The 25,232-nt window shown below is 45.3% G+C and overlaps 1 protein-coding gene across 1 annotated transcript in view; it reads right to left on the reverse strand.

The window, feature by feature from the left end:
* The window catches only part of LOC121290546 (single-minded homolog 2-like), a 99,016-nt gene that overhangs the window by 6,848 nt on the left and 66,936 nt on the right, over nucleotides 1-25,232 (reverse strand). Inside the window, exon 9 of the mRNA XM_041211054.1 lies at nucleotides 5,701-5,866. Within this exon, the coding sequence (XP_041066988.1) occupies nucleotides 5,701-5,866 (166 nt within the window). The remainder of the gene's footprint in view (nucleotides 1-5,700; nucleotides 5,867-25,232) is intronic.

A 25,232-nucleotide genomic window follows, 5' to 3' on the forward strand; every position in this document is an offset into this window, starting at 1 on the left:
GGCGGGTAAAATAATGGAAAATACAAAGGTGTTTTATAAACATATTAAGGGCAAGAGGATAACCAGGGAAAGAGTAGGGCCCATTAGGGACCAAAGTGACAATCTGTGTATGAGCCGGAAGACAGTTGAGTTTTTAAACGGATACTTTGCATCTGTATTCACTATAGAGATGGACGATGTAGGTATAGAAATCAGGGAGGGGGACTGTGATATACTTGAACAAATTAGCATTGAGAGGGAAGAGGTATTAGCAGTTTTAGCGGGCTTAAAGGTGGATAAATCCCCAGGCCCAGGTGAGATGTTTCCCAGGCTGTTAAGGAAGGAGATTGGAGGGGCTCTAACATGAATTTTCAAATCCCCTCTGGCCATAGAAGAGGTGCCAGAGGACTGGAGGGCAGCTAATGTGGTTCCATTGTTCAAGAAGGGTGATAGGGATACACCAGAGAATTATAGGCCAGTGAGTCTAACATCAGTGGTAGGGAAACTTTTGGAAAAAATTCTGAGGGCAGAATCTCTACTTGGAGAGGCAAGGATTAATCAAGGATAGTCAGCATAGCTTTGTTGGGGGAGATCATGTCTAACAAATTTGATTGAACTTTTTGAGGAGGTGACTAAGTGTGTAGATGAGGGTAATGTAGTTGATGTAATCTACACGGACTTCAGTAAGACTTTTGACAAGGTCTTGTATGGGAAACTGGTCAAGAAGGTAAGAGCCTGTGGGATCCAGGGCAATTTGCCAAAATTGGCTTAGTGGCAGGAGGCAGAGTGTGCTGGAAGCCTGGGTCCAGTGGCATACTGCAGAGTTCGGTGTTGGGTCACTTGCATTTGTAGTGTACATTAATGATCTAGAAGAGCGACAAACGGAATTTAATCCTGAAAAGTGAGCTGATGTATTTTGGGAGGATCAGCAAGGCAAAGGAGTACATGATGAATGGTAGGACCCTAGGAAGTACAGAGGATCAGCGGAATCTTGCAGTGTATGTCCATAGATCCTTGAAGGCAGCAGCACAAGTAGATAACGTGGTTAAGAGGCATATGGGATACTTGCCTTTATTAATCAAGGCATTGAATACAAGAGAAGGGAGCTTATGATGGAACTGTATAAAATGTTAGTTATGCCACATCTGGAGTACTGTGTGCAGGTCTGGTTGCCACACTATAGGAAGGGTGTGATTGCACTAGAGAGGGTGCAGAAGAGATTAACCAGGATGTTGCCTGGGCTGGAGCATTTCAGCTATGAAGAGAGACTAGATAGGCTGGGGTTGTTTTCCTTAGAGCAGAGAAAGCTGAGGGGGTACCTGACTGAGTTGTACAAAATTATGGAAGGCATACTTAGGAAGAAACATTTCCCCTTATTGGATGGGTCAATAACCAGGGGCATAGATTTAAGGTAAGGGGCAGGAGGTTTAGAAGGGATTTGAGGAAAAAAATTTTCATCTAGAGGGTGGGGATATCTGGAACTCATTGCCTGAAAGGGTGGTAGAGGCAGGAACCCTCACAACATTTAAGAAGTATTTAGATGAACACTTGAAATGCCATAGCATACAAGGCTATAGGCCAAATGCTGGAAAATGGGATTAGAGTATATACGGGCTTGATGACTAGCGCGGATGCAATGGGTTGAAGGGCCTCTTTCCGTGCTGTAAAATTCTATGACTCTAATCACCCTTGAACCAAATAGCTTGCTCAGCCACTTCAGAAGGCAGCTAAGAGTCAGCCACATTGTTGTGGATCTGGAGTCGGATGTAGGACAGAATTCCAGATAGCATATTTCCTTCCCTAAGGTATATTGGTGAACCAGATGGGTTTTTATGACAAAAAATAATAGTTTCATGGCCACCATTATTGAGGCTAGCCTTCAATTGCAGTTCCTGGAAACTTAAATTCCAATAGCTGTTATGGTGGGAATTGAACCCATGTCCTCAGAGCATTAGACTGTCTCTGGATTACTGGTTCAGTGACACTAACACTTTGCCATCATATCCCCCTGCATTATTTGGCAGACAGGCAACAGCAAGGGAATTTGTGGAGTGGCAGTGTGGGAAGGACAAATGCTGTCTTCCTGAGTTGATCACCACTTCCATGCTGGAAAGGATGGGCTTCAAGCTCTGCATAAAGCCCTGTGCCAAGTTAGAGCCAGACTCCTCCATGCTCTTTGATATTGACTGCAGGTTTTCTGGCAGGCTTCTCAAGCCACCAAGCATTCCATTGTGCATATCCATCAGAGTTCTTCTGTTGGCTGTCTCATGGAAGTGACTATCTCAATCCTTTGCAGCGGAACTGTGTGTGGCCTCATCCACTGATGAGCTGGCACTTGCGCTATCCTTGCCACCTCTCCTGGTTGTAGACCACATGTGCCCAGTGTCGCACCCTGTGCAGGTCCTGTCTCTCTGCTATTCTCTAAATTACACACCAGGCCTGCATTGGACCTGGGGACTGTGAATGTGAATTCAAGAGTCAATGCATTGTCATCTTAACTATCTTCTTGATCTTCCTTTGCTGCCTAATCAGGTGACATTTACTAAGTATCTAAAAGGAGAAACACACAAAGGTAATGTTGTGTTGCGGGTGTGGTGGGGAGGGGGCATAAGAGCTGTATGCTTACATGATCTATAGCTTGTAACTCAGAAGAGTGTGTGGAATGAGGGGAGGTAGAATGAAAGCAGGAGGGCTAGGTATGAGGATACTATCATTTTTGTTGGTTTCAAACTCGCCATGGGTCACAGCCTCAGCCAGGACAGGCACTGTCTCCTTCATGGGGTTAGGACATGCAGGCGTGCCTGAACTTACTGTTGTCACTGGTTGTGCATCACCTTGAACTGCAAGGAAGAAGGAAAGGTGTCAGTGAGTGAGGTGCAATCTTTTTAGGTCATGTGATTCGTACGATTGAATAACCGGCAATGCATGTGTGCAAGCTGTGAGAAATGGATATGAGGCTTGCAACTGTGATAAATCTGTGATGGTGAGTTGATTCATATGAATGCCAGGATTGAGTCCTGATTGATGAGATTGTTGACGAGTGATGGGGGGTGTGGCGAATTGAGCAGAGGCTGAGGTTAGTGGCCCGATTGAAGATGCAATAAGTGACCTTAATCACTCGTGTGAGATCATTGAACTTCTTGTGGCACTGCATCCAGCTCCTCTAGGCTTGGCTCCTAGCATTGACCTCCACATCTATCTGTTCCTACTGCCGTTTAAGAGTGTGTCTGTCACCCTTCAGATACAAGACATCCCTCCTTTCTGCATCCTCCACCAAGACTCCAAAACGCAATGTCCAAAAACTTTTTGAGCCTGTGCTCTCCCATGTTGTGCCATTTTCAAATGTCTCCCAGTTCAGATTCACTTATTCCACAACTGCCAGCACCTGCTCCAGCCACAATGCATTTCCCCTTTAAGAGGCGTAGGCTAGCTTTAACTGGTGCTGGTTAATCATGATATTGGCCCACTGAACTAGCATTGTGATTAACATTAGCTGGATGCAGCATTGATTGAAATGAGTGGCAGTGTGATATTTGTCTGATGCTTGCATTGCAGTCAGCAAGCATGGATTAATCATGCATGGTGGTACCACTGCCTATTTTTGGGGGTTATTGAATTTAGTTCCCCTAGTGTTTTTGTAGTTACTATCCTGCCTGGTGGCTTATTCCAAACATTCAAAATTACACATGATTCGTAAGTTTGGGATAGCAGCCATTTTGAGTTTTGAGCTGTATAATGTCAAGCTGAGAACAGCCATTTTGCACAGAGAACCCAGAAAACCTCAGGAAGTCAGTTCCAGCCCACAGATATCAGCTGAACTAACTGTTGACAGCATGTGAAAGCTGGGCTTCTCTCTGCCACCAGGAATCACAGAAGAAGTTGTCCAGAAATCATCACTGTTCTGCTGATGAAGGAATCCAGACAGTCTTCAAGTGTCATGCCAGTCATGCAGAACCAGTTAAAAAGAGGGACCTTCACTCATTCCCTGAAGCTCTACCTGCTGAGTCCACCTGAAAAGGCAAAACACTGACTACAGAAGCCTTTGCACCTGCTGAACACAACCCTTCACTCCAGACAACCAACACATCATCTGCAAACTACAAGCACGCAATGATATCTCACAGACATTGATTTGAAATCTCACCTTTATGAGTACTTTTTATCCTTATCTGCTTTAATCTTTGTATTTTAGTTAATAACTTTTTCACTTTTACTTAAGTAACTTCCAGCAGTGGTTTTGTAATAAACCAACCTTTATCATGTTTAAGAATAAAGCTTGACTGCTGGGTTATTTTTAAATTGAATCACTCAAATAAACAGGGGGCTACATACACACACACACACACATTCTTAGCTCAGGGACCATTTAAGGAACCATCTTTTATGTGTTTGTGACAGTTTTCTCTTAAATACTCATTCAATTCCCTTTTGAAAGTTACTACTAAATCTGCTTTCATCACCCTTTCAGATGAGGCATTCCAGATCACAATAATTCATTGCATAAAAACATAAATCAGGGATTTCAGGATTCTTGGTTTGAGTTGAATGATCTTAGCTGCAGTGAGTAATGCAGTACCATAAATGGTGTCCTAGACTGGAGAGGGCAAACAATATCCAGGGTTCAAGTTCGTTCATACCACCCAATGAATCACATTGCAAAATGCCCTGCCTGCACCTTGGATAAATAAGAATTCAGACTTAGATGTAATCTCTCTGTGGTTAAAAGGCCTGCCGGCAGACACAAGTGGATAATGGGCACTTCGATGTGGTAGAGTAAGAACACTTGCTGTGAATGAGTTAATGTCTTGAGATGAGAAGCATTTAAAGAGAAGATTATTTCTTTTTTTTTAAAAATAGAAGCAATAAACATTAGAAATTTTGAAGTAATAAGTTTTGGAAGTATTATTGAAGACAAACTGGGCCTACTTTTCAGCTCCGTTCTCAAATCATTAAGTGTTTAATGTTGCATTAAATGGAAGTCCAATTTATGACTGTGAATTGCAAACAATTTTGCATCAGTAGATGAGTATATAGTGCTTCTCTTATTTGAAGCTCTGAAATCATTACTGTTGAAAAGCAATGAGAACTTAAAACTGAACCCAGCCAAAAGCTTGCAGATGTCATTTCCATCTCCAACTTCATGTAAATATTTGGATATGGATTAAAGAATTCAGTATTTTTGGTATGGGTACCTTATGCTACTGTAAAACAACACCTTACATGGCACTGCAGTAGCCCTGTGTGTTTTGTGTTCTAATGCGGTTGGAGGGAGTTTTGGGTTTATTATTCTCCACAGTTATTGTCCTCGGCTAGGCTGTCAGGGAGAAGTAGAAAATACAAGCCAAGTGCATCCCCATAGGGAGTAAGTAAAAGTCAGATGAGTCATCCTGGATGATTCTTGTACACTTCCTATTGCCTTAATCAAGAGAGACTTTGCCAGAGTCTCATCTGCTTTTTTTCATCCCTTCCTTCGATTTGAGCCACATCACATTCCAGTGGGACATGCTACTAGGAAATGGGCCAGAGTAACTCATGGTGACCCTTTCTGTAAAAAAACATCTGCCCTCTGTTCCAGACTTCTTGACAACAGGGCTTCGAGTGTACACAGATCTCAATTCTAGTACTTTATGCACAGTGAGCTCGGTTCTTCAACATCCATCCTGCTGTATCTGGACAAATGGGCTGGGGGTGTGGCAAAGGGTATTATGCTACAATATGTACCTGTGGATAAGGAGATGTTTTTAGCTTAGACTTCAGCTTGGAAATTTTGGGTTTCAGTTGTTTTTGGCTTTCATGTGAGGTAGAGAGCAGCATCTTGTATGGAAATGAGGACTTGGTGGCTGTAGTCTGGTCCAGTGATAATTGCAGTTCCTTGTATTCAATGTCCCTGCAACATAAGATTCAATAGCACTGTAATGTGTGGTAATAATTTTTAAAAAGCGTTAAATGCCGGATTATTCTAAATGAGTTTAAAAACTGCATCCATGGTACACTGACAGGAGTTTAACACAAATTCATTAACCAGCCCTTTGAAAATAGCACATGGAGGAAATTAAATCCACAAATGTTCAAACAGTAGTATTTACAGTAATTCACTGCCTGCTGTATATCCGTTTAATACTGTGATCTGTCTCCTTGTCAGGCACCAGTTGATAGCCTTGTCCTGGTCATTTCCTTTTGTCCAGGGCTGCTTGTCAGACATCTGGAATGTGCCTGGAGTGTGCTGCTGATTTCATTGTATCACTAGTGCTCACAAAGCCCGGTTTTGCATATTAAAACAAATTAAACGGAAAATTTATTGCACTTTGATGTGCAGCAGGAACTAGCTGCTGAGATGCCTTATTTCATTTTTTGCTGTTTATACTCACTGGACTGTGATTCATACAGCAAATAAAGCAGGGAAGGCTGTATTTTCTTATTTTGCTAAAAAGGGAGTTTAATGGCCATTTTTATGCTCATTATTTGTGACTGGCTAACTTGATGGGGATGAATAGAAGCAAGCAATTTTTTTAAATGCAGTTTGGTTAGAAGGGATGGGAAATAACAACTAGTCATGATGTAGCTGTAATAATAATCTCTTAACATTCCTTGAGCACCAGGTAAACCACTTAGCTAGTATAATTAATGAAAGGCTGAGTAATCCAGCTGGGTGTTAGATTATACATGTGTGAAATGACTCAATGGTTGACACTTTGCTTTGAACAGTGCTATGATGAAAAGACAGAATACTATTTTTGGAAGATAAGAAATTAAATGGTGTAGGAGAGCAAAGAGATCTAGGAATACAAATGCATAAATGATAAATAAAAGACAGGGGTTTTTTCATTGGGGAATGGCATAGAATACAAAAGCAGGGAGGTAACTTAAATTTATATTGAACCTTAGTTAGATCACACTTGGAGTACTGTGAGCAATTCTGGTTTCCATGTTACAAAATGATTCTGAAAGATTGGAAGCAGTGCAGAAAAGGATTGAAAGGATGCAAATATCAAGAATAAAGAGCAGGCTAGGGAGTTTTTCTCTGGAAAAGAGAGGAGATCAAATGGAGATTGTTAAAATTATGTGGAGAAACTGTTTCAACTTACAGATGACATTAAACAAGGGGCTATGTCTATAAGATAAAGGATCTAGTTGGAAATTCTTTACACAGTAATGAGTAATGTGGAGCTGATGGCTGAGGCAGATGGCATTAATGCATTTCAGAGAAAATTTAATGCAGATATGAGCAAGAATGAAATAAAGGAATATGGGAGACCAAACAAAGTCTCTCCAGCACCTCCTACCTCCCCCGGACCATAACCCCACCACTGAACATCAAACTATAATTTCCTAAATCGTCACTGACCTCACCTCCTCCTCTTACCTCATGGCCTCCAAGCTCTTAGTCTGCAACTCCTGCCCAGCCCACATATACCTCCTTCTCAAGATCCACAAAAAGGACTGCTCTGGTAGACCCATTGTTTCAGCCTGTTCTTGCCTCTTGGAACTTATTTCTTCCTATTTGACTATTTGTTCTCTCCTAGTGCAGGCTTCTTTTGACACTCTTCACTGTTTCACCAATTTCCTGGCCCTAACCATTTCCTTTTTACAATGTACATCCAATCTCTCAATAGCTCCATCCTAACCAGAGCAACTTGAGGGTCTTCACTTTTTCATTGAAAAGAATGCCACGAGCCCCCATCCATCCTCACCCTTCCTTCACCTAGCTAACTGGTTCTTGCATTTACAACTTCTCCTTTGACCCCTTTCACTTCTGCAGAATTAAAAGGTGGCACCATGGGAATCCATATGGATCCCAGTTATATCTGCTTTTCCTGGGATACATGGAACATTCTTTGTTCTTGTCCTAGTCAGGTACCCTCCTTCACCTCTTTTTGCTTAATAACTCTGATCCTGGAGATAGGCTATCAAACAATATCAACTGTAAGCCCACTGACTCCCATTTCTAACTCTTAATTACACTTCCTTCCACCTTATTTCCTGTAGGTCTAGACCATTCTCCTAGTTACTCTGTCTCTGTCACATCTGTTCTGATGTTGCCACCTTCCATAGCATTGCTTCCCATATGTGTTCCTCTTTCCTCAACTGAGGATTCTCCCCCGGTGTGGTTGACAGGTCTGTCAACCATCTCCGGCCCAGTTCCTGCACTTCTGTCCTTCACCCATCCTATTCCTTGGAATAGTGTTCCCTTTGTCCTCAACTTTCACTTCTTCATTCTCCAAATTCAGTGGGCCGTAACCTCCGACTAGCGTCAGAAAGTGCTGGCCTGTCGAAATTAGAAGAAATAAATACGTCTTTACCTGGTCTTGAAAATTGAATGGCCATTTTTGTTTGCAGGAGCTGCTTGGGGCCTGCAGTGAAAGAATCCTTGCAGGCCCCAGTGAAGTGTAGATCCAGCAAGTTCAAGGAGGTCATGCCCTTTTTTTTACAGCACTAGATGCTGTCAAGAAGGTAGATTTAAAGATCCTGGGAAATTGACAGGACAGGGAACCTCCGACCGCCCCCGCCCACCCCCTTGACCTTGGAACCTCAAGCGACCCCCTGCCCCATCTAAGGTAAGTGGATAGGATTTGTCAGTTGGGGGATTACGGGGGTGGTCCGGGGTTCCGAAACCAGGGGGAGGTATCAGGCTGGGTCCGAGATCAGGAGGTGTCGGAGATTCCAAGGTCGGGGGTGGGGGATTAATGGGGGGGGGGGGGGGGGGGGCGGTGGTGGTGGGGTTCGGAGGTTCCGAGGTCGGGGGTGTGTCGGAGGTTCCGGGTTTGGAGGAGGAGGGAGGAGCAGTATCGGAGGAGGGAGGCAGAGTGTCGCGGTCGGAAGAAGGGGGTGTCGGGGGGGGTGTCGGAGGAGGGGTGGTCGGGGGGTGGGGGGGGTGTTGGAGGGGGGGTGGTTGGGGGGCTGTCGGAGGTTCCGAGGTCAGGGTGGGGCGTCCGAGGTCGGGGTGGGGTTTCCGAGGTCAGGGGCGGGTCCGAGTTTGGGGCGGGTCCAGGGTTGTTGGAGGGGATAGGCACACTCCCATAGGTTGTTAGAGGTAGGTGGTTGGGGTCAGGGGTGTGGGGAAGTCCTGTGAGGTCAGCCTGGGCCTTTATAATAGTTACCCAGAAGTTAAAAGTGGTTTCAATTCTAACATTTTCTGGGTAACTATAGGTATAACCCTGGCAGAACCATCCGAAGTTAACAATTTAAATTGCATTTTCGGCTGGTCCCAGCGCAGTGCAGCACAATTGTCCAGAGGAAGTTAGCACTTCTTGGAAATTGCCATGCAAACCCTTACCTTGCCAGAGGGATTTCCCAGCTTACCTTTGGGGTACCCCCCAAATCTGACACTGGGGAGTGCGGAAGTTACGGGCCCATGAATCAGTCTCTGCTATTTCCGCGATATCCAGTGCAATACCACAATCAACCCTCTCTTCCCCCTCACATCTTTCAGCATTCCGATGGGACCATTCCTTCATCGACACTCTGATCCACTCTTCCATCACCCTCAACACCTCTTCCCTGGTACTTCCCTGTGCAAGTACACTAGATGCAAGACCTGTCATTCAACTCCTCCCTTCCCACTTCCCAAACACTCCTTCAAGGTGAAACAGTAATTTACTTGTACTTCTTTCAGTGTATGTTATTCACTGATGTTCATGATGTGGCCTCATCTACACTGGGGAGACGAAATACAGATTGCCTGACTGCTTTGCAGAACACCACCCTTCAGTCCACAAGCATGACCCTGAGCTTCTAGTTGCTTGCCATTTTGAGATTCTTCCCCACTCCCCTCTGATCACACTGACCAGCCTTTTACACTGTTCCAATGAAATGCAATGAAACAGAAACCCTTCTTTCAAATAGGCACTTTACAACCTTCCAGACTCAACATAAGGTTAACAATTTCAATTCATAACTTTTTTTTGGAGTGCATGTAATAATTCTGCTGTTGCCATTCTCTAGATCCACCTCTAGATCTACCTTTTGCTTCATTACTTGTCCCACTACTAACTCCTTTTGCCTTGCACCATTGGGTGGATAACGGGGAGGGGGAATGGAAGCGGGGCACCCCCTTTCAACTTTGGGTGCTCCCCTCCCCTCTCCCCCTCACCTCCTCACCCCCATTCTCCCCCCTGTCCCCAGCCTCTCCATCAACATGCCCATCCTGCCTCTGCTCACCCCCCCACCCCCACCCCCTCCCTGCCAGGAGACCCCCACACATACCTGACCGTGGACTCCTGGGGCTTAGACTCTGGGACTGCTTGCAGATCCAGTCCTGTCCACTGCAGCTTCTGGCACTGCTGGGACTAGAGAGCTGCTGGCCAATGATATTAGCCAGTAACTCTCTGAGGCGGGACTTTCTCCTGAGGGGCAGAAGTCCCATATCCGTTCAATTAGTGCTCGTTGGAGTGTTAAATGGCTGCAGGGCAGTCAGTATGGGTGGGGGTGGATTCAACGCTGACTCTTCAGCAAGAAAATAAACTGCTAAACTAACTAAAAATCCAGGCCATAATGTATGCGCTGATAATATAGAATCAAAATGAATAAGCATGCTTTATGTAATCACACATCCCTTATAGAGCAAAACGAGCCTATCAATCTGCAAAATATTTGCAAGGCTACAGAGAAAGGGCAGAGGTTGGTACAGCTGAGTTGCTCTTGCAGGAAGCAATCACAGAGAAACCAAGAGAAAGCAACAACAATCACCACTGTTACTTGAATCTGCATCCTCTCCATAGAATCATTTCATCATAAAAGGAAGCCATTTCGCCCATCGTTTCTGTGATTGCTTCCTGCAAGAGCAACTTAGCTGTACCAACCTCTGCCCTTTCTCTGTAGCCTTGCAAATTTTTTCTCTTCAAGTGCTCATCCAGTTCCCTTTTGAAAGTCATGATCAGTCTCTATCACACATGTAGGCAGTACTTTCCAGCTCCTAACCACTTCTCCCCATTTCTGTGTTGGGGAACCAGACCTAGTGGGCCTGCTTCCCACTGATGGACATTGGACTGTATAGTCAGAGATGTACTCAAATGTAGCATTGTTTGGTATTAATTTACAAGAAACCAGTGGAGCAAGTAGAGGGAGGTTGGTTTGAATTGGAGTGGATTTAGGAACCCTAAAGTAGGATTTGTGACTAATTTGCTTCTAACTTGGATTTTTTTTTTCAAATACTGATAGCACTGGGTTCATTGGCAAGTGAGTTGTGAATTAGTTCACAGAATCACACAGTGCAGAAGAGGCCCTTCGGCCTATCGAGTCTGCACTGACACATGAGAAACACCTGACCTACCTACCTAATCCCATTTACCAGCACTTGGCCCATAGCCTTGAATGTTATGACGTGCCAAGTGCTCATCCAGGTACTTTTTAAAGAATGTGAGGCAACCTGCCTCCACCACCCTCCCAGGCAGCGCATTCCAGACCATCACCAGCCTCTCGGTAAAAATGTTTTTCCTCACATCCCCCCCTAAACCTCCTGCCCCTCACCTTGAACTTATGTTCCCTTGTGACTGAGCCTTCAACTAAGGGGAACAGCTGCTCCCTATCCACCCTGTCCATGCCCCTCATAATCTTGTACACTTCGATCAGGTTGCCCCTCAGTTTTCTCTGCTCCAACAAAAACAACCCAAGTCTATCCAACCTCGCTTCATAACTTAAATGTTTCATCCCAGGCAACATCCTGGTGAATTTCCTCTGCACCCGCTCCGGTGCAATCACATCCTTCCTATAATGTGGTGACCAGAACTGCACACACTAATCCAGCTGTGGCCTCACCAAGGTTCTATACAACTCCAACATGATTTCCCTACTTTTGTAATCTATGCATCGATTGATAAAGTCATGTGTCCCATATGCCTTTTTCACCACCCCACTAACATGTCCCTCTGCCTTCAGAGATCTATGGACACAAACGCCAAGGTTCCTTTGTTCCTCAGAACTTCCTAGTGTCATGTCGTTCACTGAATACTTCCTTGTCAAATTACTCCTTCTAAAGTGTATCACCTCACACTTTTCAGAGTTAAATTCCATTTGCCACTTATCTGCTCATTTGACCATCCCGTCTATACATTCCTGTAGCCCAAGACATTGTTATCCACCTGGCCAATTTTTGTGTCATCCGCAAACTTACTAATCCTACCCCCCACATAGTCATCTATGTCATTTATATAAATGACGAATAATAGGGGACCCAGCACAGATCCTTGTGGTACGCCACTGGACACTGGCTTCCAGTCACTAAAGCAGTCTTCTGTCATCACCCTCTGTCTCCTACAACTAATCCAATTTTGAATCCACCTTATCAAATTACCCTGTATCCCATGTGCATTTGCCTTCTTTATAAGTCTCCCATGTGGGACCTTGTCAAAGGCTTTGCTGAAATCCATATAACTACATCAACTGCACTACCCTCATCTACACAATTGGTCACCTCCTCAAAAAATTCAATCAAATTTGTTAGGGATGACCTCCCTCTGACAAAGCCATGCTGACTATCCCTGATCAAACATTGTCTCTCCAAGTGGAGATAGATTCTCTCCTTCAGTTATGAGTTATTCTTCATTTTAGAAGCGGTACCTTTGTTGGATTGGTTGTTTGTGTTGAGCATATTGTTTTTGAGATAAATTAAATTGATTTCAAGAGGTTAATATGGCTGAGCACATACAGGAGTTTGACCTGAATTGAAATTTGGTATTGAAGTGCAGCTAGCTTGAAGCTACTGAGTACAGTAGAGTTTAAGCCCTTTGAATCAATGGCAAAATATTGAAAACCAGTGTCCTTCTCAATTTGTATGCCTTGGAAATTTCTGAAAACTGAGTGTCCAGGACAAACACGGCTGTAAGACGAGCCTGCTGGACTTGCTCAGTTAATGAGGGTGAGGAGTAATTAGGGACACTCCCACTATGCTAGTGGAGGAAGGATTCCCAGAGCACAAGATGGTCACCACATAGAATGAGGCAGAGGGAGAGTAGTGGGGAAAGAATGAAGCACGACTCAGGTAGAGTCAGTGAGAGAAGCTCCTAGGGGTGTAAAAATGTCTAGTAGGTCTACATTGCTGGATACCAATGGCAGAGATGCTTCTTTAACCATAAACATGTTGCCTCTTGGGTTTTAAATAACATAATAGATTTGATGCAGAAGTTCTTGAAAGGCAAAAAATCTGCTTCAATGATTGTAGCAGAGATTTCTGCATTTTAACTCCCCTGTGTAAAGATTTTATTTCTAACCCTTTCCCCCTTTAATTCTTTTTGCAATTATCTTAAATTTGTGCCCTCTTTTCACCACCTTTCCAATGAAGAGAAACCATCTATCATTGTTTACCTCAGAAAAACCCTTCATAGTCATGAAGGCCTCTATCAGGTCACCCTTAATCTCACCAGCCTAGGTCTCTATTTAACTTATAATCACAGGTCCCGGAGTCTCGACACTGCTTTCATATCTTTTCTATGAGTCCCAAATTAGCACACAATGTTCTACTGTGGTCTAAGTTTTTGTACCAGTATGCTCTAAAATCACAATTTTCTGTTTTAAATGAATATCTCTAGCTCCATAGTTTTGTTTCTTATGGGTAAAGGAACACGTTAAAGCCATATTGAGAGAGAGAAAAGCAAGAATATGCAGCAAAAGACGAAATCAGGCAAACACAGAAAGTGAAAAAAATCATCCAAAGACAAGTTGATGAATAAACACTACAAGTGTTAGAACCATACAGAGACAGATTTTTTTTAAAGTGAAAGATAAACAGGAAGGCACAGGGAGCATTACAATAAGACTTAAAGTAGAAAAAAATGAGATGCTGCTGGAAGTGACAGGGAATGTATTTTATTTCCCCCAGGAGCAATACCACCTGTACATAAACTGTATTATAATATTTCATATGTTACATGGCACAAAAGCAGAAGGTTGACAGTTCAAAGTCCTACTCCAGAGACTTGAGCACATGATCTAGGCTGACACTCTGGTGCAGCACTGAGGGAGTGCTGCAGAGTAGGAGGTCCTGTCACTCTCAGGTAAAGGTAAAAGATCCCACCTATTCAAAGAGAATAGGGGAACGCTCCTTGATGTCCTGGCCAACATTTGTCCCTCAAACATCACCACTTAAAACATTATCTAGTCATTATCACATTGCTATTTGTGGACCTTGCCGTGCGAAAATTGACTGCCGTGTCTTCTATATTACAATAGCAGTTACACATCAAAAATACTTCATTGGCTGTAAAGCACTTTGGAACATCCTGAGGCTGTGAAAGGTGCTATGTAAGTGCAGGTTTTTTTAATTATGAAGGATTTTGTGACATCAGTCACTCTTCAAACATCCCACTTCGCAATGGTTGAAGAATATCAAAAAGATTGGCTGATTGGCTTGCAGCTGGAAATTCCATGGCCATGACAATTTTAAATTAACCTTATTAAAAGGGACAGACCATGTTAACATAGCTGCATCTCTGCAGCAAGGTAATACGTTATGTTTGAGGTTCCTGATGTTATAAAACTGTATATTGTTTGACTTACCAGGAGAACACTACAGGGATTCATTGATGTTTTACATAAATGAACACCGATTCCTGTCCTTGTGTGTGCTTTGATCTGTTGTAAGAATCTTGTTTATATTTCTGCTAGCCAGCTAAAATATAACAATATTGCTATTCATGATTAAAATCTGAGTGTTTGTTTTTCTGTGCACTCATGAAAATTGAATGTTAGAAATGTATTCATCTTTGCAGCAACAGCAGCAGAAACTCCCTGAATGGTTTAAAATGACCAAATGGGGTCTGTTGCTAGAGCCATCGCCTGGACTTGACTAAGGAGAAATGCACAGAGGATGATGTGACTACCAGAAAAGGGGTGACAGAGTTTGCCACATGCTTCAGAATGAATCACAGCAGGACAAGAACAGCATTGAAGTGGCACCCAAATTACTTTTGTCTTGATTCTTTACCAGCTAGCAGTGCGGACATCCAGCCAGTCTGCAATCCAGAACTGCATTCAACCAAGGACTAATGCACTATTTGCAAGAGCAAATAATTACATTATACTTTACATGGAGAGGAGCCAACAACCTGTGAGAACACTAATGTTCTTCCAATTTCCCAAAGTGCAGGCTGTGATTGATTACACACATATGTGCCCGTGCACCTGTATACAGTAGTGGGTTATACATGAACCAGGAGTTGCAGCATTCTTAATCAACGTACAGCTTGTACGCAACCATTTACATAAGGCAACGCAGGTGAATGTTTGCTTTTCTGACAGCACTGATGATTTATTCATTTTAAGGCAATCCATCATGTCCCTAATATTTGCTGCTTGGTGATTGCCTTGATTAGTGCCACTTTTGCCTGAGTCAGAAAGTTGTGGGTTCTGACAAAAGGTCATTGATCTGAAACATTAGGGGGAATTTCAGTTGCCAAGGGAAGGCAGATTCTTGTGCATGTGGGGCATTTAATCCCCTAAAGTGATGTAACGTAGGGATCCCAACATCATCATTTTGCCCACTTTCAGGTTTCAACTGAGTGGTTTTTAGGTGAGCAAGAAAACTCCTTGGAACTGTTGAATACATTCTCAAAATATTCAAATAGCTTTAACTGCTGGTTTAACTGACCATTCTGGCTTTAACAGCCAGCGCACGATTTTCTGGGCTGTCAACCCACTAAGGTCACCAAGGCAAGTGCAGAGTGGCAAGTGTTGCTTCAGTGAAGCTGTCAGCCTGGGAAGGCTTTAATCAATGAAACTGACAGGCTTGGAAGGCTTTGAACAGAGGACCACCAGCCACGACCAGGTGAGAGGCTGCTGCTCACAGTATTCTTTCTGATAAAGTACTATCACTGCTTAATAGGTGATTGTTGACTTCTTGGAAATCAGTTCACCTGTGTTGCGTTTTACCCCCCTTCAGCTGCACTTCCCTATTGCCAGCCTTCTTCAGTCGGGGAGCAGCCGATGCAGTTCCATCTGGCGCCTCTGCTGAGGGACAAGTGAACAGCAGCACCAACACTATGTCACAACATCAGCAGCAGCAGCTGCCTTCTCCTCAGCCACATGCCCCTTCCCTCCAGGGCAGAGGGGATGGACACAGTGATCCAGCTGGAAAGAGGTGAGATTCTCAGCAAGGCGTTTACAGACAGAGGATCAGCTGCTTCAACATGTGCAAGCATCAGTGCATCAAGAGGCTCAAGTTTTCATGACAGGTTACTTATTGCTGAAATCTGCAGCCTCCTGGAACAAGACCTCCTTCCCACTGGACCAAAGGCCACACTTTACCAACGGCTGTCAAGGTGGCTAACACTGGAAGACCATTCTCCTCCCACTCACAAAGTCTCCTGGGTCCCTAATCTGTTCCCAAGGTTGTGTTCTTTCTTCTCCTGAAAGGAGAAAAAGCAGAGAAGGCCTCCTCTTCATTCCCCTGGTTGCTGCAGCCTTAGGACTCAATGTCCAGTTCAGCTTTTCAGCTTTTCTGACTCCTGCAGGGGTTCCTTTAATTAGAAATTCTTTCTTTGACAGATTTGATGCATTTCCACCGCCACCCCCCCCAACCCCTCCCCCCACCAATTGTCCAAGGGATCCAGAAGGGGGATGTTAATGCAATGGCAAAGCATGCTGCCACTGTCAGTGAGTTGCCGACCTGCTACAGGCAGGCAATATCAGTTAAAAATTCCGCTTATAAACTGTTTCTCTCTCCACAGATGCTGCCGAACTTGCTGAGTGTTTCCAGCATTTTCTGGTTTTATTTCTGGGGAGCAGGGCCGGAACTCTGGATTATGATGCCTTTGCAGCAGTCTGAGACATGAGTGAAATGTATGCATAATGAGCTTCTTGCCTCCACACAACACCCCACCGAGCAAACCAGAGACAGGGTGAAGCAGCAATTCCATTGCCCTGACAGTTCGGAGTTACTCTGCACTGCAGGTCTGTTACAATATCGCAGGTTGTTGTGGTGTAACTTTGTTCTGCAACACGAACCTATGTGTAGCTGCCAGAATAAGAGGCTCAGAACATTGAGACATCACTGGGGTGGGGGGTGGGGGGTGGGGGTTGGGGGGATGGTGATGGTGAGGGCTCCACTGCTGATGTCTCTGGGTTTGCCACATGTTCCAAGAGACATGAAACACCTCAGAGTGCAACATGATCTGTGTAGATAACTTAAATACCATTGCACTGTCTGTAATGACCATTTGGAACAGTCTGTAATGTTCACATATTGTATTGAAGCACCTCAGGGTGCGACATGAGCTATGTGGAAAACTTGAACACGATTGCACTTTTTGTGATGGCCATTTTGAAATGTTTCGTAATGTTCTTTCAGGTATTTTATGAATAAATTAGATTCTTGCAAAAAAAAAATGTTCCAAGATACATGCAGAGTTTCTTTGCCAGGTATCAGAATGTTACAGTTTGCAGAATATCTTATAGATCGTAGAACTTGTATACCTCATAGGATGTAGGTTGTAGATACCTTACAATACCATCCAAGTAATAAAAGCTGATAAACCACGTTCCATTATGGTTGTTAAGAATCTTGTTCAGAAAACAATATTCTGAAAGCTGGGTCTGAGATTGGGACTCATGTCCTTATTAATCTTGACTTCTGCCCAACTGCTTTCTGCACCTCTCATGTCATTGTCACCTGCTGCTACGACTTGTGCTCTGTGTTTCACCCAGTATGTTCTCAAATTCAATTCCTAAATCACTAGATTGGATATATGTGCTCTGCTATTTACAAGGTACACTCACTGATGCAATGCACTGTGAGGCGTATAGTGACACCTGGTTATTGCTCAGCTTCTTCTGCTATACATACAGAAACAGAAGGAGAAAATGTCCTTATTGCATCCAGATGGCACGTGGACTTCACATAAACTATTGCTGTTCAAAGTACACTTCATAGTCAATGAGCACATGATACAATAGGGTGGAAACTAAAGACAGGATATGTGCCACTGGAGGTCCATCAGAGTCACCAATCTGGCCTAGGAGGCAGCGGCAGCAGCGATCAGTGCCACCGGAGCACAGAGGAGGTCAGCTGTCCAGTGCAGGAAGAAGCTGAATGCTCTCATCCGTTCTGCCAGGGTAAGTCAACCACCTCATGACTCTTAACACACACTCCCAAACCTACCATACATTCCCAGAGATCTCATACCTCAAGGGATAACACCATTAACTCTCACACACCCTCACATCACCATCAGGCTCATATGCTTTGGAGCTCATGCTGTCATCCCATCCATGGCTCCGCTCATCACACAAACATTCCATACTGCCATGCGTCCGGCTCAGTCTTTCTCCATCTGTTTTTATGCAGGAGAAGCTGGCTCACAACAGCAGGGAGAGGTCCCAGACTGGGGAGTGGAGTGGTCCACATTAGGCCCCTCACTCATTTTGAGGAGTATGTCATCATGCTGTTTAGTGAGGACGTGGACTGTGCCTGCAGCGATGGTGAGGTTGGCAGTGAACACCCACATGAGGATCCTGCACCAGATCATTCCTCTCTCAATGCCATTGTGAATGCTGAGCCTCCTGCTTTTGATTCTGCTGCCATGCACTAATTATCTCTAGCTTGGTTCACAGGGAGCTCTGCCAAGTGACCGACACCCTCAGCCAGTCAGTCTGTCAGCTCCATCCAGGTCCTCACCTCCAGCCGAGGAGACACCTCCTCCATTGGAGAGCTGGAAATAAGCAGCCTGGAAGACCGGTCACAGCGCTTACCCACACTCTCCACAGCGCAGAGACACAAACCTCAGTGGGACCTAGATGTGGAGCAGGCTCGGGTCCACAACCTGGTGGTCACCGTATGGCCATATGTCCACAGCAGAAGGAGGCAGGCTCAGCCGAGCTCCCTGGCACTTGGAGGGTTGCTAAGGAAGAGGCATTTGTGAGGTCCAAGTCAGATGACCAACCTCTGGACTTGACCAGAGAGTCAGCAGAAGACAGGGGAACATCATGCAGAGCTGTTGGATGCCCTCAACAGAGTGGCATGCGAGTTGGAGGAGTGCATCTGCCTGCTCTCTGATGAAGTGGTGCCCACATGTGTGCATATGGAGGTCTCCATGAGAAGAATGGCAGACACTATTGACACCCTGGTCTAGCAGAATGAGGAGATGCGTGCAGACCTGCACTCCATTGCGGGAGCCATGGGAGAGTTCCTGCAATGCGAGAGGGAAACGGGGCACCTCGACATCCCTCCAGGTGTACCTTCCCTTCAAGGAATTGGGCCAGGGCCCTCGTGCACCTGAAGAGAGGAGGAACAGCAGATGGACACCCCTGGGTCATCCACTCAGGAATCTCAGAGGCTGTCTGCTCCCTCCAAGTCCCCTTTACCTGTGACCATCTCAACCTTGTCCTCTGTCATGGCAGAGGGAGTAGCTGGCCTACAGGAGGACAGTCAAAGCAAGCTGGGACCCTCAAGGCCTTGGCTTTCCAGAGATACATGCCGAAGCCATGAGAGGCAACAGGGCCAACCACTGCACAGGCTGTCTCCACCCCCTGCTGCAGATGTCAGGGCAGCACCTAGAAGAAGAGGTAGGCCTAGGAAAGTAAAGAAATTCAAGTGGTTGCACGGGTGAACACATTTTGTCAATTTACAATCTGAAAATATATTCACTTTCACTGAATAATGTGTAATGTTGGCTTTCAGCTTCATTGACAGGTTTCACTAGTCCTCCCATTGCATCCCCCCCTCCACTAACAGTTCAGCTGGATGAAACCAGACCACAAGTAATTCAGGAGGGAGAAGTGTGTGTGTGGGGAAGGGCCTTTCAGACTCTCATGCGAGCACTCTCCCACATATGTGCGGCCTTCATCCATCACACTTATCTTACTGTCCGAGCATTTTCAATGCTGACCTGCTGGGGTTCTCTTTCAGTTGTTCATCTGAGCTGACCTGCATCTCCGCCCACCCATCCATTACACTGCCAAGCAACGCCTGTGCCTGTCAAACATAAAGTTCCGGTCACTTTCGATTTCTGCAAAATGGTAGTTGTCAAGTTTACCATTAGTTGCCCTGTTCTTTTCCCCACCCCAGTCACCCATGTACTTTCCCCCATCACTGTGGACCCCCTGGCATCACTTTCCACCTCCCCACTGTAGCCTAAAACCCTTAACCCTTGTCATTCCAGGATGTCCAGATGAATGTGTACATTCCCTAACTCCCTAAAAATTGCACACCCATCCATACTGACCTCCCTGACCTCCTCCTTCCCACTCCCAGGGTCTGTGTCTGCCTCTGAGTCCTCACCAACCACCCTTCTACTGTTACTGACGTACCCTCACCCTCCCACCCTACTGGCTCCCTCTCACACTCACCATTCCCTCCTACCACGCCCACCCTCAGTTCGCTCCCCAGGAGGCAGTCATTGACTCCCTTTTCAACCTGGACATCCTCCCACCTCCACTTATTACCCCACCCCCCCCCCATACTCCCTCCTTCCCCCTTAATCCCTCCTCCCCCTGGACACCCTCCTAACCTCACCTCGATGACACCTTCGTTCCACACCACCAACGCCCCCCCCCCCCCCCCCCCCACCCCCCACCCCCCACCCCCCTCCGCCCACCGGCAACCTCAGTTCCCCCAGCACCTTTGTCCCATCCTCATCCCCCAAACACCTTAGTTTCTGCACCCTCCCCTCACACCCTGGTAAACCTACCCCTCCCACTCACGCCTAGACCTTCCTCTGCCCCCTCTTCGCTGATCAACTGTAGCAGCCTATGGCCAAGACCGTGATGCTCTGAAGCAGACCCGAAGCATCAACAGGGACCTCCCGCCTCCTGAGAGCTGCTTTGTGGTGGAACCATGTGCATGAGGATCCATCCAGTCTGCAACGCATGTGTTCCTCCAGGGTCCAGCAACATCTCCTCGGGTGTCCACGACCTGAGCAAGGCCCTAATGTTAAGTCCCGACTTCTGCACGTCACACTTTGCCGCCATAATTTGGGCATGGGGGGATGATTCTGGTCGGGCCTTACTTTGTATCCCATTACCGGGATGCAAATCGTGCTCACGCTGGCCTCCAGTGAGATTCACGTTAGCGGACACCACCAGATGATTCCACTGTGATTTCATGCCATCGTGAAACCGATTTCTGCCCCTCATGCCAAATTGTCACCCCCGCCAACAGGACCGGACAATTCCACCCTTTGTCTGAAATTGCAGCCAGCCACTCTGCACAGTGCTACTGTCATTCATGGAAAGAAAGAGCTTACATTTATATAGCACCTTTCACAGCCTCAGGGCATTGTAAAGTGCTTTCCAGCCAATGAAGTGTAGTCATTAATGTAATCTTTGCAGTCACCTGAGCAGCCATCTCTTCTCAAGGCCTTTGAACTACCTTTGAGTTGTTCTAATCACTGATGATCGCGTGGGAATGAGGGGGAGGTGGGAAACAACTGTGCAACGCCTGCTGTAGCAAGATTTCCGTGGCCTTTTCCAAAAAATGTGTACCCTGAAGCTGTCACACTTGCTCACTTTTGCACTTTCCAGGGAAAAAAAATCTCCATTTCATTTTTATTCCATGTGTTTCCAGAATTTAATTGGTGTTTCTGAGGATTATAATTCGATAGCTTTGCCATAACATCAGCTATACTTTGAGTGCTTTAAGTTTCCAGTGCAGTGGTTTGGAGAAAAGACGGCTCTGGTGCTGACACATCACTATGCAGATACGAATCATCCGGTGACCCCGATATAGCAGACCATCAAACTGAAACCTCAATGCTGCTCATCACATCAGATGGGAGGAAATGACAGCCCAGTTCAAATGAACTCATTCCAGTCAGAAATGCTGGAGCCTGATTCATCGCCTTGGAGCAGTCTAAAAATCACCTGCTTTAAATTGCCCATCAGCCACCCTGAACCAAGCTGCCTGTCATCTGCTCCATGTAGTGAGGACACCATTGGAAAATAAAATAAAATGAATTACCTATAAAAATACCCCACCCGAATTCCTGAAACATCCTGGGCCTCGTACTTGTGCCTGGCTGACTCAGATCTGCACAAGAATCATCAGCTCAAACTCACTCTCAAAAGTGTGGTGTATGGTAAAAGGCATTGCTATTCCAAAGCCCAGAAAAGAGCTCATGTTGGCGGCCACCTATTGACTGATTTTACCATTGTGTAATTTAAGATTTTTGAGCATCTTATCCTACAATGCATATCTCCAGAAGTAGAGACTGTCCTTAAAGTTGACCAAGCTGGTTTCTGTAAGGGGTACAGCACATGTGACCAAGTTCTGGCACTCACCACCTACATCAACAATGGCTTCCAAAAGAACCTGAAGACAAGGTGTAGTGCTATTGGACATCACAGCTGCCTACGATAGTGTGGCACAATGGCCTGCTCCTTAAACTGCCCAGAATGCTTCTAACCTGGGTGGGAAGAGTTGTTGAAACACTCCTTCACAACAGATGATTCAGAGTCTACCTTGGGCAAGGGAGAAGTACATGGAGAAGAAAGGCCAACCGATCCTACTGGGCTCAGTGCTAGCCCCAACACTGTTCAACATATATACAAATAGATTGATAGAGGTCTACAGCACAGAAAAAAGCCCTTTGGCCCATCGAGTCTGCGCCGGTCAAACAAGTACCTAACTATTCTAATCCCTTTTTCCAGCACAGGCCTATAGTCTTGTATGCCATGGTATTGCAAGCGCACATCCAAATACTTCTTAAATGTTTTGGGTATCTGCCTCTACCATCTTTTCAGGCAGTGAGTTCCAGATTCCCACCACCCTCTGGGTGAAAATATTCTTCCTTACCTCCCCTCTAAACCTCTTGCCCCTTACCTTAAATCTATGCCCCCTGGTTATTGATCTCTCCACCAAGAGGAAAAGTTCCTTCCTATTTACCCTACCCTCATAATTTTATACACCTCAGTCATGTCCCCCTCAATCTCCTCTGCTCCAGGGAAAATAACCAGTCTATCCAATCTCTCCTCATAACTAAAAATGATCTGCCAATAGCTATATCCTGCAAGTTCATCAATGCTGGTGACATCTGTTGTGCCAACCATCATTCTGCACTCTGGATCAGATCCTTAATAAAGACTTTACAGAACTGACGGAAGATTGCAGCACATGGCACCCCACACTGATTCCCTTTAAAACCATATCCAGTGTATTCCATCTTCACAATGCCAGTGCAAAAACAGAATTACAAATCTACATGGATGGCCAGAGTTTAAACATGATTCCAATCCAACATACTTGGGAGTGTTTCTAAACATGATTCTACCCTTCCAGGAACATCTGAAGAAAACAGCAGCAAAGGTCAAAACCAGAAACAACCTGTCACCCAAACTTGCCGGATCTATGTGAGTTGCTGACCTCTGCACTTGCCCTGTCATTGTCTGCAGTAGAGTCTTGTGCACCTGTCTGGCAAAGTTCATCTCATACCACATCTTGTTCATGCTCATTTGAATGCAATAATACACATCATAACTGAAACCCTACACTCAACGCACCTCCTCTGGCTTCCTGTCCTCACAAACATCACTCCCCCACGCATCGGCCAGCTGATGAAAACTCACCAGCTAGTTGAAGCCATCCATGCTGCACCTCCCCTAACACTCAGTGATGACCTGTTCAACCCACCGACTGCCCGCTTTCCTTCTCAGCACCTCTTATGGAGCATCCTTCCTGAGCAGGACATCCTTTGGATCAAGGAATGGAAAACACGGGAAGTTGCTAACAAATTCCTTGTGACAAACCCCATAGCCAGAATTTTCACGTTGGCATGCGGGGTGACATCGGGCGTGAGTCCTGATGTCACTGCGCATCAGTCAGATCTTTCGTTCAGTGGGCTTGTGTCGGATGCGGCTGCACGCCTGCCGAACTGTCAAAGACCTATTAAGGCCAATAAAAAAAACAATTCAGATAATCAACAGGGCTGCCCGTCCAACCTTAAGAAGAGCCCAAGTGGCCTTCGTGTTTTTCAGGAAACCTCAGCCACAGGCGGGATGTTTCCTGCAGGTTTTATTGCTTAAATAAATAATTTTTTCACATTTCATAAACATGTCCCAGCTCATGTGACATTCTCACATGAGGGGACATGTGTAAATAATTTTTGTTTCTTTATTGAAAAATCTCAATATGCACTTAATCTCCCTGAGGCAGCTCTGTGCCTCAGAGATTCCTGTATTCTTTCGTGCACATGCATGAAAGAGTGCAGGCTCCAACTCTCCCTCTTCCCCCCGCCTGCACAAGTAGCGTTGAATGCTACCAGCTGTGTGTCATGCTGGGCGGGTCTTAATTGGCCCACCCATGTAAAATGGTGATATGGAGCTGATGGCGAGTGGCGGCTGGCTCCATGCCCGCCTGCGTCTGCGCCAACCGGCCTGCCCAACAGGGAGAAAATTCTCCCCCATCTGTCGAATGGCAGGTTTTGAACTACCACAATGAGAATGGCCCTTGTTAAACAGGTTCAGGTCAGGCCAGTAACCCTATGCAGCCAAATCTCCAACATTGCAAACCCTTTATGCACTTCTGGAAAGACACAAACAATGGTGCATATTACCAAAAAGTGTCATCTCTGCAGTGGCTGTCTAACTCAACAAATGAGGATGCTATCACTTGTCTTTGGGGATTTACATCCACTAAATAAAAATAAATAAACTATGCAGTTACCAGGGCATGTTTGGAACATTGGGTAATCTTTCTCATAGTGATACCTACATCAGATTGACACCTCCATTTCTCAGGCTAAACAGATATATCAGTAACCTAAAATGAAAACAGAATTACCTGGAAAAACTCCCCAGGTCTAGCAGCATTGGCGGAGAAGAATAAAGTTGACGTTTCCAGTCCTTATGACCATTCAGCAGAACTAGTGAATCCAAGGAGAGGATTCTCTTATATTTCACCCCTCTCCTTGGATTCACCCAGTTCTGCTGAAGGGTCATGAGGACTTGAAATGTCAACTCTTTTCTTCTCCGCCGATGCTGCCAGACCTGCTGAGTTTTTCCAGGTAATTCTGTTTTTGTTTTGGATTTACAGCATTCTCAGTTTTTTGTTTTTATATCAGTAACCTGATTGAGTTTGCTCAGGTAATTTTTTTTTTCATTTATTCACAGGATGAGGGCTTCGTTGGTTGGGCCAGCATTTATTGCCCATCCCAAGTTGCCCTTGAGAAGGTGGTGGTGAGCTGCCTTCTTGAATCACTGCAGTCCATGTGGTGTAGGTACACCCACAGTGCTGTTAGGAAGGGAGTTCCAAGGTTTTGACCCAGTGACAGTGAAGGAACGGTGATATATTTCCAAGTCAGGATGGTGAGTGACTTGGAGAGGTACTTGCAAAT

Source organism: Carcharodon carcharias, chromosome 18, assembly GCF_017639515.1.
Source record: "Carcharodon carcharias isolate sCarCar2 chromosome 18, sCarCar2.pri, whole genome shotgun sequence".
NCBI lineage: Eukaryota > Metazoa > Chordata > Chondrichthyes > Lamniformes > Lamnidae > Carcharodon > Carcharodon carcharias.